The following is a 12,864-nucleotide window of genomic DNA, read 5'->3' as shown; positions in this document are numbered from 1 at the left end:
ATGTTTTTGGTTTTAATAAGTTTGCAGTATATATGTTATGTTTTTATTCTACCTGGATACCACTGTTTATTTTCCACTATGCCCCCCTCCACTATAATAATACACCGCACAGCTTTTGAAAGTCCAGAGATAAGTCTGTTGCAAAAGTCCACGGTGACTCTCATTTGCCAAAACGTCTGTATGTCCTCGACGAGCTCCTAATGCAGGACTCACTCGTAGCACCTCGCTCTGAATTCAAGGTGGCGATTTCATTGGCTAGATAGAATCACATGGGTAGTATGACTCTCACACGATTGGTTGGTACCTTCCAGTGCTTGCTCAGTGCAGTGCTTGGATAGGGAAAAGTAATGTTACGGCAGAAATAGACTCGCTGTCAAAAAATAATAAAAAAATCTACAATGGCGATCCGGTCCGGATCCGGACCCCGGTCCGGTGGGTTGGGAACCCGGATCAGGCTATGTTACGGACGTTACGAGCGGAGTTTTTCTTTAATAACAAGTTTATGTTGGCATGTTGTTGTGCGTGACATAGAGTTGCAGATACGAGCGGCTGCAGCGCTGCCTCAGTGTTATCTTATCACAACTCTTTTTTTTCCCATCAACTGACCGCTGATCAGCTGATCGGCTCACCCCAGTTATCTGTTCAGATGTGTCTTTAGACAGTCTACGGTGAGAGCGGAACATCACTGCTCCCCCCGTGGACAAATGAGGCATGTGCAGCTGGTTTTTCACACAGACTGCTTAAGGGCGTTTCCAGTCGGGGCCTCACTGACTACGTCGTCGCGGGAGTTACATTACGGTCACGGACCAGCGAAGGACCGGCCAAGGACCAGTCAAGGACACGTTGGGGTCAGCAGGGCCTGGTTACCATGGTGAGTGAATGAACCTGGTCTGGGTGTATAAGTGGAGATTCTGTGTGAATTGTTCTTTTTGGATATTCATTAGAGAAGGCTTTAAGAATCATGACTGACAATCAGCGTAACTTTTCCGCTTTGGCTTTAACAACCTTTTCACCTTGTACCTTTGTGCCACCCATGTGTTACCCACGTAAAGTAAATAGTCACACACCACCAACTATTTGACTGATTCGGGTGAAACTGGATCAATTTTATGGAGAAAATGTTTCTGCTTTTCCCTCTGATGTCCTCCGACGCTCCCCATCAACGTGTCTGTGATTTACAGAGTTTATGAGGGACAGTGAGTGAAGTAAACTTCGAATGCAGAGCTGGGCTTCTTGTTGCTGACCTTTGTTAGATTTTGATCATAAGTAATATATAAGTAACTGTCCTTTACAACATGGTTTTAAAACATAGCAGTGCTAAATAGTAGGGCTGTCAATCGATTAAAAAAAATGTACTAATTAATCGCAAAAATTCTGTAATTAATCGCGATTAATCTATCAATAAATGTATCAATAAATTAAATGCATTTTTCTGAGACTGAAGCTTATAATGATATTTATTTTAAAATGATCAAATTAATGTAGAATAAACACAGAGAAAGTATATTTAAATTCATCTTCATTTTATTGGCTTAAGGTGCACATATGCAAAGTGCAAACGGAGAAAAGCCAGAATGAGGAAATATACTGACGAGTGCACACACTCTTGTAGTGTAGACAGGGTGTTTTGCTTTGAGGTGATATGTTAAAGTCGTGTTATCTTCGGTGGAATTTAAATTCGGCTTTGCAAAGGTGCAAATACCTTGTTTTTGTCCAACGCAGCCGTCAGCAACTTTTTAAAATGAAATGTTCCCCCTAAAAGTCCGTCCTTATCCATCTTTACACCATAGACTCTCCTTTAGTTAGGATAGATCATAGACATATACATAGACTCTCTTTAAGTTAGGATAGATCAAGACATATATACATAGACTCTCCTTTAGTTAGGATAGATCATAGACATATATACATAGACTCTCCTTTAGTTAGGATAGATCAAGACATATATACAACTCCTCCTTTAGTTAGGATAGATCATAGACAAATAAATAGACCTCTTTAGTTAGGATAGATTCATAGACATAACATAGACTCTCCTTTAGTAGGATAGATCATAGACATATATACATAGACTCTCCTTTAGTTAGGATAGATCATGACATATATACAGACTCTCCTTTAGTTAGGATAGATCAAGACATATATACATAGACTCTCCTTAGTTAGGATAGATCATAGACATATATACATAGACTCTCCTTTAGTTAGGATAGATCATAGACATATACATAGATGCCTCATGAGCAGGTTGGTCCGTTGCTGCGTGCATACGTTACGTCCGCCATATTGGATGTGGCAGATCTGCCCCGTAAACTAATACAAGCAGGGCCGGTTTTTAGCTGTGGGCAATGTGGGCGACCGTGCAGGGCGCAGTCTCCGTGAGGGCTTTAAGTTAATGCCTCTTATACACTCATTCACACACACACACAATATATCTGGGAAACAAAGCTCTACTTTGACACATCCAAAATGGCGGCCGCCACCGGAAGTAAACAAAACCGCGTTATTGCGTTAATTTTTTTTAACGCGTTAATTCTTTAAAATTATCGGCAAAATTAACGCGTTAATTTTCGACAGCAACTAATAATAGTAAAAAAATACATTGCAGCGTACAGCTGCTTCTTTGTCGTAACTGTCTCTGTGCAGAGGAAATTGAGATATTGGCCTGAACAGAAGCCACACTAAATAAACAGCATTTGTCTGTATGAATGGTATGTTACCTTTTTCAACTATTATGTTCTTTTTAGTGCATTCATTTTTTATTATTCAAATGTAGTACAGTGGTCCTCGTTTATCGCGGGGGATACGTTCTAAAAATAAACCCGCAATAAACGAAATCCGCGAAGTAAGTTTTTAACAATTATATACATGTTTTAAGGCCGTAAAACCCCTAACCACACACTTTTTATACACCTTTTTACACGCATTTTGTACAGTAACTCTTCCTTAATCAGGACCAGTGCGGTTCTCCCCTTAGCCAATTTAGGACGCAGAACACAATGCGCGCTCATACTGTACAGTACGCAGTAAAAAAAAAAAGCATGCAAAATTACACTGATAAAAATCCGCGAAACAGCGAGTCCGCGAAAAGTGAACGCGAGTATAGCGAGGGACGGCTGTACCTATACATCTGCATTTACTGTATGTCTCACCAGTGGGCTCCGTCCCACAGTTTGAGAACCCCTGTTTTAACAAGAGTAACTTAAAAAGAGCTATTGAGAATTTGGTGTATGTGTGTGTTACCTTGGTAACCTGAGAGCTTTTGCAGAGGTAGTAAGAGGCCGCCAATCCTCCAATCCCCCTCCAAGGACTGCAACTGTTCTCATTGGCTGCAAACACAGATCACAAACCAATAACCAACAGAGCTTAACTAACACAGAATGAGGAGAGGTGAGAGGACAGTAGAGTTGAATATGTAGCTGATGTGCTGTGACAGGGTGTGTCTGCTAAACAAGGCCTGTTGATACTGATATGGACAGGGCCGGTCTTAGCTATGGGCAATGTGGGCGGCCGCCCAGGGCGCATCTCCGTGAGGGGCGCACGACCACCCGAAAACGAAAAAAAACTCGCGAATTTTCGATACCGCCCATTAAGTTAGCGGAGCGGGCGCCCCGGGAGCGGGTGGTTGACAAGGCAGAGGGGGGCGGCGGACAGACTGACGGGGGCGCACGGCGCATCCAGGGGCGCACGGACGACCGTGAGGGCGCACGAGAAAAAGTTCGCCTCGGGGGGCGCAAATGTGGCCAGGACCGGCCTGGATATGGAGAACAGTTTTATCAGACACTTCATTAGTCAAGCACAGGGGAGAGGAGTTCTATGACTTTTCGGAGAGAGTGTTTTGTTTTTGGATGGAAAACAAAATAAACTAACTGAAGTTAAAGAGTCTGTATCTTCACTTTCAATGTGTGTCACTCGTATTTGCTCATCAGACCAAAGACTTGTTGGTCTGCAGCAGACACTCCACCTAACTGAATGCACTGCTTCACATCACATCACATCTGCAAACAACAAACTGTTGATGACGTCTGAATGAAGTTGGTTAACTGCTGGGAGCAGTATGGTGGAGTTTTGGTTATAGATGGTAGGAATTTTTTGGAAATGAAACTTTTCTCAGAAATTGAGAGTTCAGTTTCTGTTTTCAATCATTTTCCTCATGTTTTATCTTAACTTCATTTTATTAAGAACAAAAAAGAGAGCTCTTTTTCAAGTTGAAGAAGTTTTCAGTTTCCGGTTTGTGCCGGCTGTTCCAGCCCCAGTGATGAAAATAAACGTGTTTCTAAGAACAGACACACTTCACTGGACATTTAGAGAAGAGCGGGTAAATGGAACTCATGTTTGTCTGTTGTGTGTGAACTGTCGCCTGTCAGTAGACCGACAGACAGCTACGCGTGCGCGCGCACACAGACAGACACGGACATACACAAGCATACCAGTATGGAGCTCATTACAAGGGAACAGTCTACCTCTAAACGTGACGTGCCACCGGAAGGACAGCTTTGTGTTAGTTCGCACGTCTCACGCTTTATTTAAGTGAAGACACAGTCTACCCTGCCTCTGATTGGCTAGTCTTCCTTTCCTTCCTTTTGTTTGGTTAGATCAGGGGGTCATCAGAGTCCCTTCAGAGACGATGGGTACGGTCGAATAGTCAGAAAAATTACCTCCTAAGTCCTTTTCTAACCACTTGTTCCTGAACCTCGAAAGAAAACGTCACAAGGTCAGGGACAGATGTGAAGGAGAATTCATAAGGAGTTAGGAGAAGACAACGTGTGGTGTTCAGAGAAATCCGACTGCTCTTACACTTAGACTACGTCATTGATGAGACAGCGAATGTCGTGACTGTGGTAAAACTACAAAGTCCAGAAGAATGGACTACAAACGCGTAATCTGAGATACTTTAACTAGATACTCCCCGTGCGCTCTGATCGTTTCCTTTTATGCAGGAAATATTCAAAACAGCTTTTCAGTGCTTCCTTTATTATCTCCTTTAGTATAGGATACACCGGATCATCCTTTACGAAAGGAAAGGAGGTAAGCTGCCCCACAATTCCTGGCGGCAGCGAACCAAAAAAAAAAAAAAAAAAAAAAAACCCGCATCGTTCTCCCATATATATCAGCATACGTCAGTGATGCAAAGTAACTTCACTTATTTCATACATATTGTAACGGACTGTGTATACACTGTGGTTGTTGAGTTGTGTTCAAGTAAGTTAGGCTGCAGTGTATAGGGTGACGTCTGGGGGGGTGGCGTTGTTAGAGGCTGTGAAGCCTGTCAGTCATGGCAGTTGCCATGGCGTTGAGGGGCACGAAGTAGCCACCTGGGATTGGCTGAGGACCCGTGGGGGGTGTGTTCAGGTGTGTGTGTAGAAGAGAGCGGGGAGAGAGCTATGTGTTAATGTTATATGCTGCTGTGCATATAACAGTAAAACCAAGTCCAGCAAAACCAGTTGCTTCGTAGCTTCATTGTTCCGGGTCACTACAATACTCTTTCCATTTACACCATTTAGCCTATGGAATGGACGAAATTGAAAAGGAGCCATTCATGTTCATGAGCACACTCAAATCACAAGGCTACTGTATAGTATACAGTACTCAAACCAGCTGCATTTTCCGCTCTGTGATTTGTGACACTGGGAGACCAAAAAGCACATCAAGTGCAAACAATGAGAATGCTAATGAGCTGTTTGTATGGTTTACCTGGCCTAAAGCGTGCACTACAGTAAATACCTGCATAACAAAGGGCTTCCAAAACGCTCGTCTCTGCAGCTCTATGTCGGGCACAACAACAACAAGCCCTCCCCTCCAAATAAAATAAATAAATAACTTTTTTTAAGGGTTAGTTTGTTGTTTACATGCAGATGAGCGAGAGAGAGTGCGCGAGCACAAGAGAAGAGACGCTCCTGTAATTATGCAAAGACTAGTGGTGGCCATAGATTAATTAATTAATCAAGCGCCAATGTCGGCCGGCGTTAGCGCGATCAGCTGTTCCCCGGAGTAAACAAAGGCAGCTGTCCAGGTGGAAGCGGCATTTAAAAAATAACACCAAGAAAAACCACGACAAAAACACGACAAAAGTGCAAAACTCCACCAAGAAAAACCACGACAAAAACACGACAAAAGTGCAAAACTCTCTAAATTGCTAGAGAAATCAGGACTCCACGGAGTTACAGTGAAGAAAACAAAAACAAACAAAAGAGAAAAAAGTCAAAAAGCGACCTGAGAGGCTGGAACAGCTTTGAGAATAGATTAATGGTGACATTTTTTAATCGCCCGATAAGAGTCTCACGTTAGCGCAGCACGTTAACGCAGCACGTTAACGCCGACATGTTAGATATAAACACCTTAAATTTAATTTCAATTCATGAATACACTCAAATCATACGGCTACTGTATAGTATGCAGTAGTCAAACCAGCTGCATTTTCCACTCTGTGATCTGTGACACTGGGAGACCAAAAAGCCCATTACTGTAAGTGCAAACAAAAGATTGAGCAATGAGAATGCTAATGAGGTGTGTAAGCTACGTCATCTCCAGGTAGAACAACTGTAAAAAAGTTCTGTGAGAGAAGCGTCATCTCCTGGTCATACCCTGTAATTCAATGGGTAGGTGGAGTTACAGTAAAAAATAGACACGCCCAGGAGAAGGAGGGGGGTCTCTCCGGCCACGGAATTTGGCAGGCAGTTGGCTGGAAGTCGGCTGGAAGACGGCTGCCATTCAGCTGGCTTTCAGCTTGAACGGGAACTTTTGAGTTGCTACTACTGTACATCCTCACTGCCACACCTAATGACATTCTCAAGATGCCCATGTGTTACATTGTTTCAATTTTTTAAGCTTCTCCACAACTTGGCAATACTACAGCCAATTTCAATAGCATGGATCTTCTCCAAAATTGATCATCTAAAGATTGTGTATGTGTATTCTTTAGTTGAAGTGGATGCATCCAGTTCCTTTTTTTTCTCCAGGTCATTGTATTGGAGTCCAGCAGTCGTTTTGGAGGATGGCTGCAGTCCACCAGGAGGTCAGATGGAGCAGTGTTTGAACATGGTCCCAGAGGGTTTCGACCTGCTGGGGCAATGGGACGCAACACCCTTAATATGGTCAGTTCTACTAAAGTAATAACGATATAGTCAACTTAACTTCATTCAGTTTTATTTATATAGTGCAAAATCATAAGAGATGGTATAGACATCACTCACTGTGTGTGTGTGTGTGTGTGTGTGTGTGTGTGTGTGTGCGTGCATGCGTGCGGTTCAGTCTTTCAAAAATAATTTCATTGTGCGTGTGTTTGTGTAGGTTGATGACCTGGGCCTTGGGGGGGAGATTCTTCCAGTCACTTACAATCATCTAGCCTCCAAGAACAGATATCTGTATGTCAACAAACAGCTCCACAGGATGCCTTCAGGAATAAGGTAAGACTGGTTAGAAAACAGTGCTATTTATTTTTGACTATTAAGGAATATTTAAAGACACACATTTGAATACATCTATAGGTGATGATCCTGAGTGACATTATATTAAATTTCTCATACAGGCTTCTGTGATGTAGTTAAGTGCTGTTTATATCCAAATCATTTTCCATTTAGTTATTTATTTTTACACACAGGGTACACATACTGGTAGCTGACCTGAACACTACAGTGGTGTGTGTTAACCGTGCTGGCACACAACACAGCTGGGTGTATCACACTGAGTCTTATCAGGAAATGAAGAGTTTCTTTCCATAGTAACACATACAGGAAGTGTTAGGTTTATTAGGTCCTGAGCACACGGTGCGAGGCCCTATTGAATTTCGAATGTTTTTTCAAAAATTATTATTACGCTGCTTTTTAGGGCCCGAGCACGGCACGCTGGGGCGAGGCCCTATTGGATTTCAAACGCATTTTCAACGGCCCATATCCCCTCGAAAACTCCCGAAATTTTGCCTACCCCCCCAAAGTTGGGTGTAAAATTACGCATTTTGGGGGTCTCACACATGGACGTACGCATATGGCTCGACAGCAGCACCTAGATGTGTTTTTGGCGGTGCCCCTCGCCACGGTTTCATCCACGTGTAAGAAATTTGGAGGGAGTATGTAACATGCCCAGACGCACAAAAAAGTCTCTTGGTGACTCGGGCTACAGTGAAGCGTACAGCGTCCAATTTTTGCCAAATTTGGACTTTCGGGTTTTTGGGGTAATTTTCAGGGTTCGCATTTGAACGAATTCCTCCTAGGGATTTTATCCGATGCGTTTGAAACTTGGCGTGTGTGTTCTTAAGCCCTTTGACAATGAAAAGTGATCAAAATCACAACTTTTCATCAGAGGACGTGGCCGTGACGGCGCGTCAAAGTCAACGGTGCAGATTTTTTCTGAAAAAAATGAGACTCTGTTTACTTTTGGGCTGATTTTCGGGCAAAAGTGTGAGGCTATCATATACTTCCTCAGAGCTGTCTGAGTTACATGGACCACATGTCTGACTTTATGTTGTTACATGTTTTGACTTTAGGAACAAATAATAAAAAATCTGACACTGCAAAAAAAATAACAATGCATCAAAATCATGCCAGTCATTGGCCCATTTCCTAATAACAATAATTAGCAAATACTAAAATTATTTTAGTTTCTTGTTTTTTGGATAAAAAAACAGCAGAATTAGATAAAAGTGTCATATAAAGGGTTAATAACCACCAACAACAAAAAAATCTTTGATATGTATATTTCAGGCTGAAGACTGATGTGTTTAAAGTCGAAAAAAAATATATCAATATATACTATTTTTATAGCAGTTTATGGAAACAAGCCACGTTTTGGCTTTAGGAACATCCACAAAGTAAATAAGTTAAGAACACCTAGAGACACCTTTTGTTTCCTTGTGACTGTAATGCCAAGGTAGGCAAATTTACAAATTTATATTTTGCTTCATCACACAAGTTTTATTATAAAAGCACACAGTATCTTCCAATGTTTTTGTGTCAAAGTGACTAATGGGGAAAAGTTTACAATTTGGTCCAGAGGGCAGTAGCTGTTAAACCGCTACCAAACAATCCTTGTGGTCAAATTACCGCCATTAAAATTTGTTTTTGCCATTGACTGGCTCAGATGGTTATTTTAAGTGTCGGCTCAAATAAAAACAGACAAATTCAGTCCCCATATTCACACTCACTGTTATGGAATTTTCTATCCTTAGGTTACACAAGGTCACATGTGGGCCTTGAGGTCCTTAGCAGTATTAGTTGTTTGGCTTTGATTGGGAACAGTAGGTGCCAGTCTATCTCAACAGTGTGGTGGCCAGGGTCGAAGAGACCTGTTGCTGCCTTCTTAGTCATAATAGATAGCTTGACATTAACGTTCCAATCTGTGTAAACAGACATCTGTGTCTCCAGACTAGAATATGTTGACAATAACACCTCCATGGGTAAAGACATTGCCTTTGACTAATTCTGGGCATATAGTATTTGTGGTGTTATCTTGGGGTTTAAAGTCTATCCACTAGAATGAGTTGGGCAGAATGTGAGATCGACTCAGGGACTTCAGATGTACTTTGAGAGTGTCTCTAATTTTTCTTTGGCCAAGCATCAATAAATAATACAGCATAAGACATCAGAGGCTCCTGAACACTTACCATTGACCTTTGACTTCAGCAATTTCTCCACAACACTCACATTGTGAAAATAGCTAAATGTTCAGCTGTGGTATTGAAAATATTTTACAAAACATTTTGTACTCTAATATACAAACTCTTCCAGCATTTCTATGCATCACTATTGACTTCCTGCAACAAGTCACCTCACTCTCGCCAGATTCATCTCTCTGTAGGGTCGTCTTCTAATAACATTCTGAGCTAGTTGTTAGATGTTAGATATTTTGGCAATGCGCAAACTTAAAAAAATTCAGATTGAAAAATACAAAATTTACTCTCTAACTTCCTTCTCTTTCTCTTCCTACTTTCTTTCAGTGGACTTCTGCAGACTGTCCCACCCTTCTCTCGTCCCCTCCTGCTGAGTGTTGCAATGGAGATATTTGTGAAGAAAGGCAAGGAAGACGACGAGTCCATCCATTCATTTGTTTCTAGGCGGCTGGGAAAGGAGGTGGGTAGTTTTTCTTAAACTGTGAAACCAGCATGAATAACCAAAGGATTACCTAAAGGGCTGCATTATAATGTTTTAATTTTATTACATACTATATATTAATAGTATATTAGTTAATTTAAAAGTATATTAATGAATGTTAAATATATTTATATTTATGAATGTTAAATATATTTATACTTTAGTGGATTGGATGATTGTCTGAAGAAACAAGACATATTGGCAATTTAACAATTTATTCATTTCATTGCTAATATGTCTTCAGACTTGAATCATCCAATCCACCAAACAAGAGTCAACAGTAAAGAAAAGCTGTTTGTCCAGAAGATTTGGCCAACTGTCCATGTGTGCAACCCACAAATGCATGTTCCTTACAAAGTGGCACCATTTAAAAAGGAAATCATCAGGCTTTCCAATGGTATAAGAAATGTATTGTTACAACAAAGAAATAATCTAGCAAACAGAAATTTCCTGACTATTTGTATGTAGTTTATATATATATAATATATATAGATATATCTATATATATATTAAATATTATAGGGGGAACATTCATTTTAAAAAGTTGCCCGGCTCGTTGGCAAGGCAATTTGCACAGTTTCAAATCCGAATTAAATTCCACAGAGTAACACGACTTTAACATATCACCTCAAAGTAACACCCTGCGAAATTACCTCAACGGGACCAGTCTACACTACAGGAGTGTGGCACTCATCAGTATATTTCCTCATTCTTCTGCTGGCTTTTTTCTGTTTGCAACTGTGCAAGTGCACCTTAAGCCAATAAAATGAATGAATTTAAAATACTTTCTCTGTGTTTTATTCTACATTAATTTGATCATTTTACATAATAAATATTCATTATAAGCTTCAGTCTCAGAAAAAATGCATTTAAATTATTGATACATTTATTGATAGATTAACCGCGATTAATTGCGATTAATTACAGAAATGTTTGCTGTTAATTAGTTAAATTTTTTAATTGATTGATAGCCCTAATATATATATATATATATATATTATATATATAGTATATATATATATTAATATGTGCTGTCAAAATTAACGCGTTAATTTTGTCGATTAATTTTAAAGAATTAACGCGTTAAAAAAAATTAACGCAATTAACGCGGTTTTGTTTTACCCGGTGGCGGCCGCCATTTGGATGTGGCAAAGTAGAGCTTGTTTTCCAGATATATTAGTGTGTGTGTGAATGGGTGTATAAGAGGCATTACTTAAAGCCCTCACGGAGACTGCGCCCTGGGCGGTCGCCCACATTGCCCATAGCTAAAACCGGCCCTCTTGTATTAGTTTTACGGGCAGATCGGCCACATCCAATATGGGGACAAGGTAACGTATCAAAGCAACGACCAACGTGCTCAGTGAGGCGTCTGTGCATATATGTCTATGCTCTATCCTAACTAAAGGAGAGTCTGTGCATATATGTCTATGATCTATCCTAACTAAAGGAGAGTCTGTGCATATATGTCTATGACTATCCTAACTAAAGGAGAGTCTGTGTAAGGTCTATGATCTATCCTAAATAAGGAGAGTTTTATGTAATATGTCTATGATCTATCCTAACTAAAGGAGAGTCTATGTATTGTCTATGATCTATCCTAACTAAAGGAGAGTCTATGTATATGTCTATGCTATCCTAACTAAAGGAGAGTCTATGTATATATGTCTATGATATATCCTAACTAAAGGAAGTCATGTATATGTCTATGATCTATCCTAACTAAAGGAGAGTCATGTATATATGTCTATGATCTATCTAACTAAGGGAGAGTCTGTGTATATGTTATGATCTACCTAACTAAAGGAGAGTCGTGCATATATGTCTATGATCTATCCTAACTAAAGGAGAGTCTTGCATATATGTCTATGATCTATCCTAACTAAAGGAGAGTCGGTGGTGTAAAGATGTTTAAGGACGGACTTTTAGGGGAACATTTCATTTAAAAAGTTGCCCGACGGCTCGTTGGACAAACACAAGGCAATTTGCACAGTTTGCAAAGCCGAATTTAAATTCCACAGAAGTAACACGACTTTAACATATCACCAAGCAAACAACACCAGTCTAACACTACAGGAGTGTGGCACTCCCAGTATATTTCCTCATTCTGGCTTTTCTGTTTGCACTGTGCAATGTGCACCTTAAGCCATTCATGAATGAATTTAAATATACTTTCTCTGTGTTTATTCTACATATTGATCATTTTACATAAATAATAATTCATTATAAGCTTCAGTCTCAGAAAAATGCATTAATGTATTGATATATTATTGATAGATTAATCGCGAGTTAATTTTTTTTAATATCGATTGACAGCCCTAATATATTATATATTTATATTCATATATTCCTTCCCCTGTGTGGTGTCTAGCTGGCAGACGTAGCTGTGGACAGTTTAGTGTCGTGGTGTATTGCGGGAGACAGCAGGAATTGATTGGGTGCGTTCTTGTTTCTCCTTATACAACGCAGAGCAGCACAGAGGATCGCTGACACTGGGCATGTTGCTAGGTTTCAGGACATTGCAATATTCATTCTACTGCTGTTATTTGTGACTTTGTGACCTTTTGGTGGGTAAGGTCAGCTTTTAAGACCATAGTTTGATGAAAACTGATTTCTTTTGTTTTTTGTTTTTGTTTTTTTAACCAAGCATGACGTATTACTGTACTAATTTACCCTTAAACTGCTACCTGCTGCTATTCCTTCTTTACTTAAGATATTTTCCTTTGATTCGCTTTATTTTAGTTTCTTCCTTATTGTAAATGTAATTGTAATGCATGGTAAT

General features: G+C 40.2%; 1 protein-coding gene across 3 annotated transcripts in view; it reads left to right on the top strand.

The window, feature by feature from the left end:
* ppox (protoporphyrinogen oxidase) overlaps positions 1-12,864 on the top strand; it is a 24,358-nt gene that overhangs the window by 5,049 nt on the left and 6,445 nt on the right. For all 3 annotated transcript variants that reach the window (XM_019266841.2, XM_010752112.3, XM_027287873.1), the window contains 3 exons: positions 6,960-7,094; positions 7,291-7,406; positions 9,932-10,064. In XM_019266841.2, coding sequence (XP_019122386.1) covers positions 7,071-7,094; positions 7,291-7,406; positions 9,932-10,064 — 273 coding nt within the window. In that variant the 5' untranslated portion in view covers positions 6,960-7,070. The remainder of the gene's footprint in view (positions 1-6,959; positions 7,095-7,290; positions 7,407-9,931; positions 10,065-12,864) is intronic.

Source organism: Larimichthys crocea, chromosome XIV (assembly GCF_000972845.2).
Source record: "Larimichthys crocea isolate SSNF chromosome XIV, L_crocea_2.0, whole genome shotgun sequence".
Classification (NCBI taxonomy): Eukaryota; Metazoa; Chordata; class Actinopteri; family Sciaenidae; genus Larimichthys; species Larimichthys crocea.
This window is presented reverse-complemented; position numbering and strand designations above follow the sequence as displayed.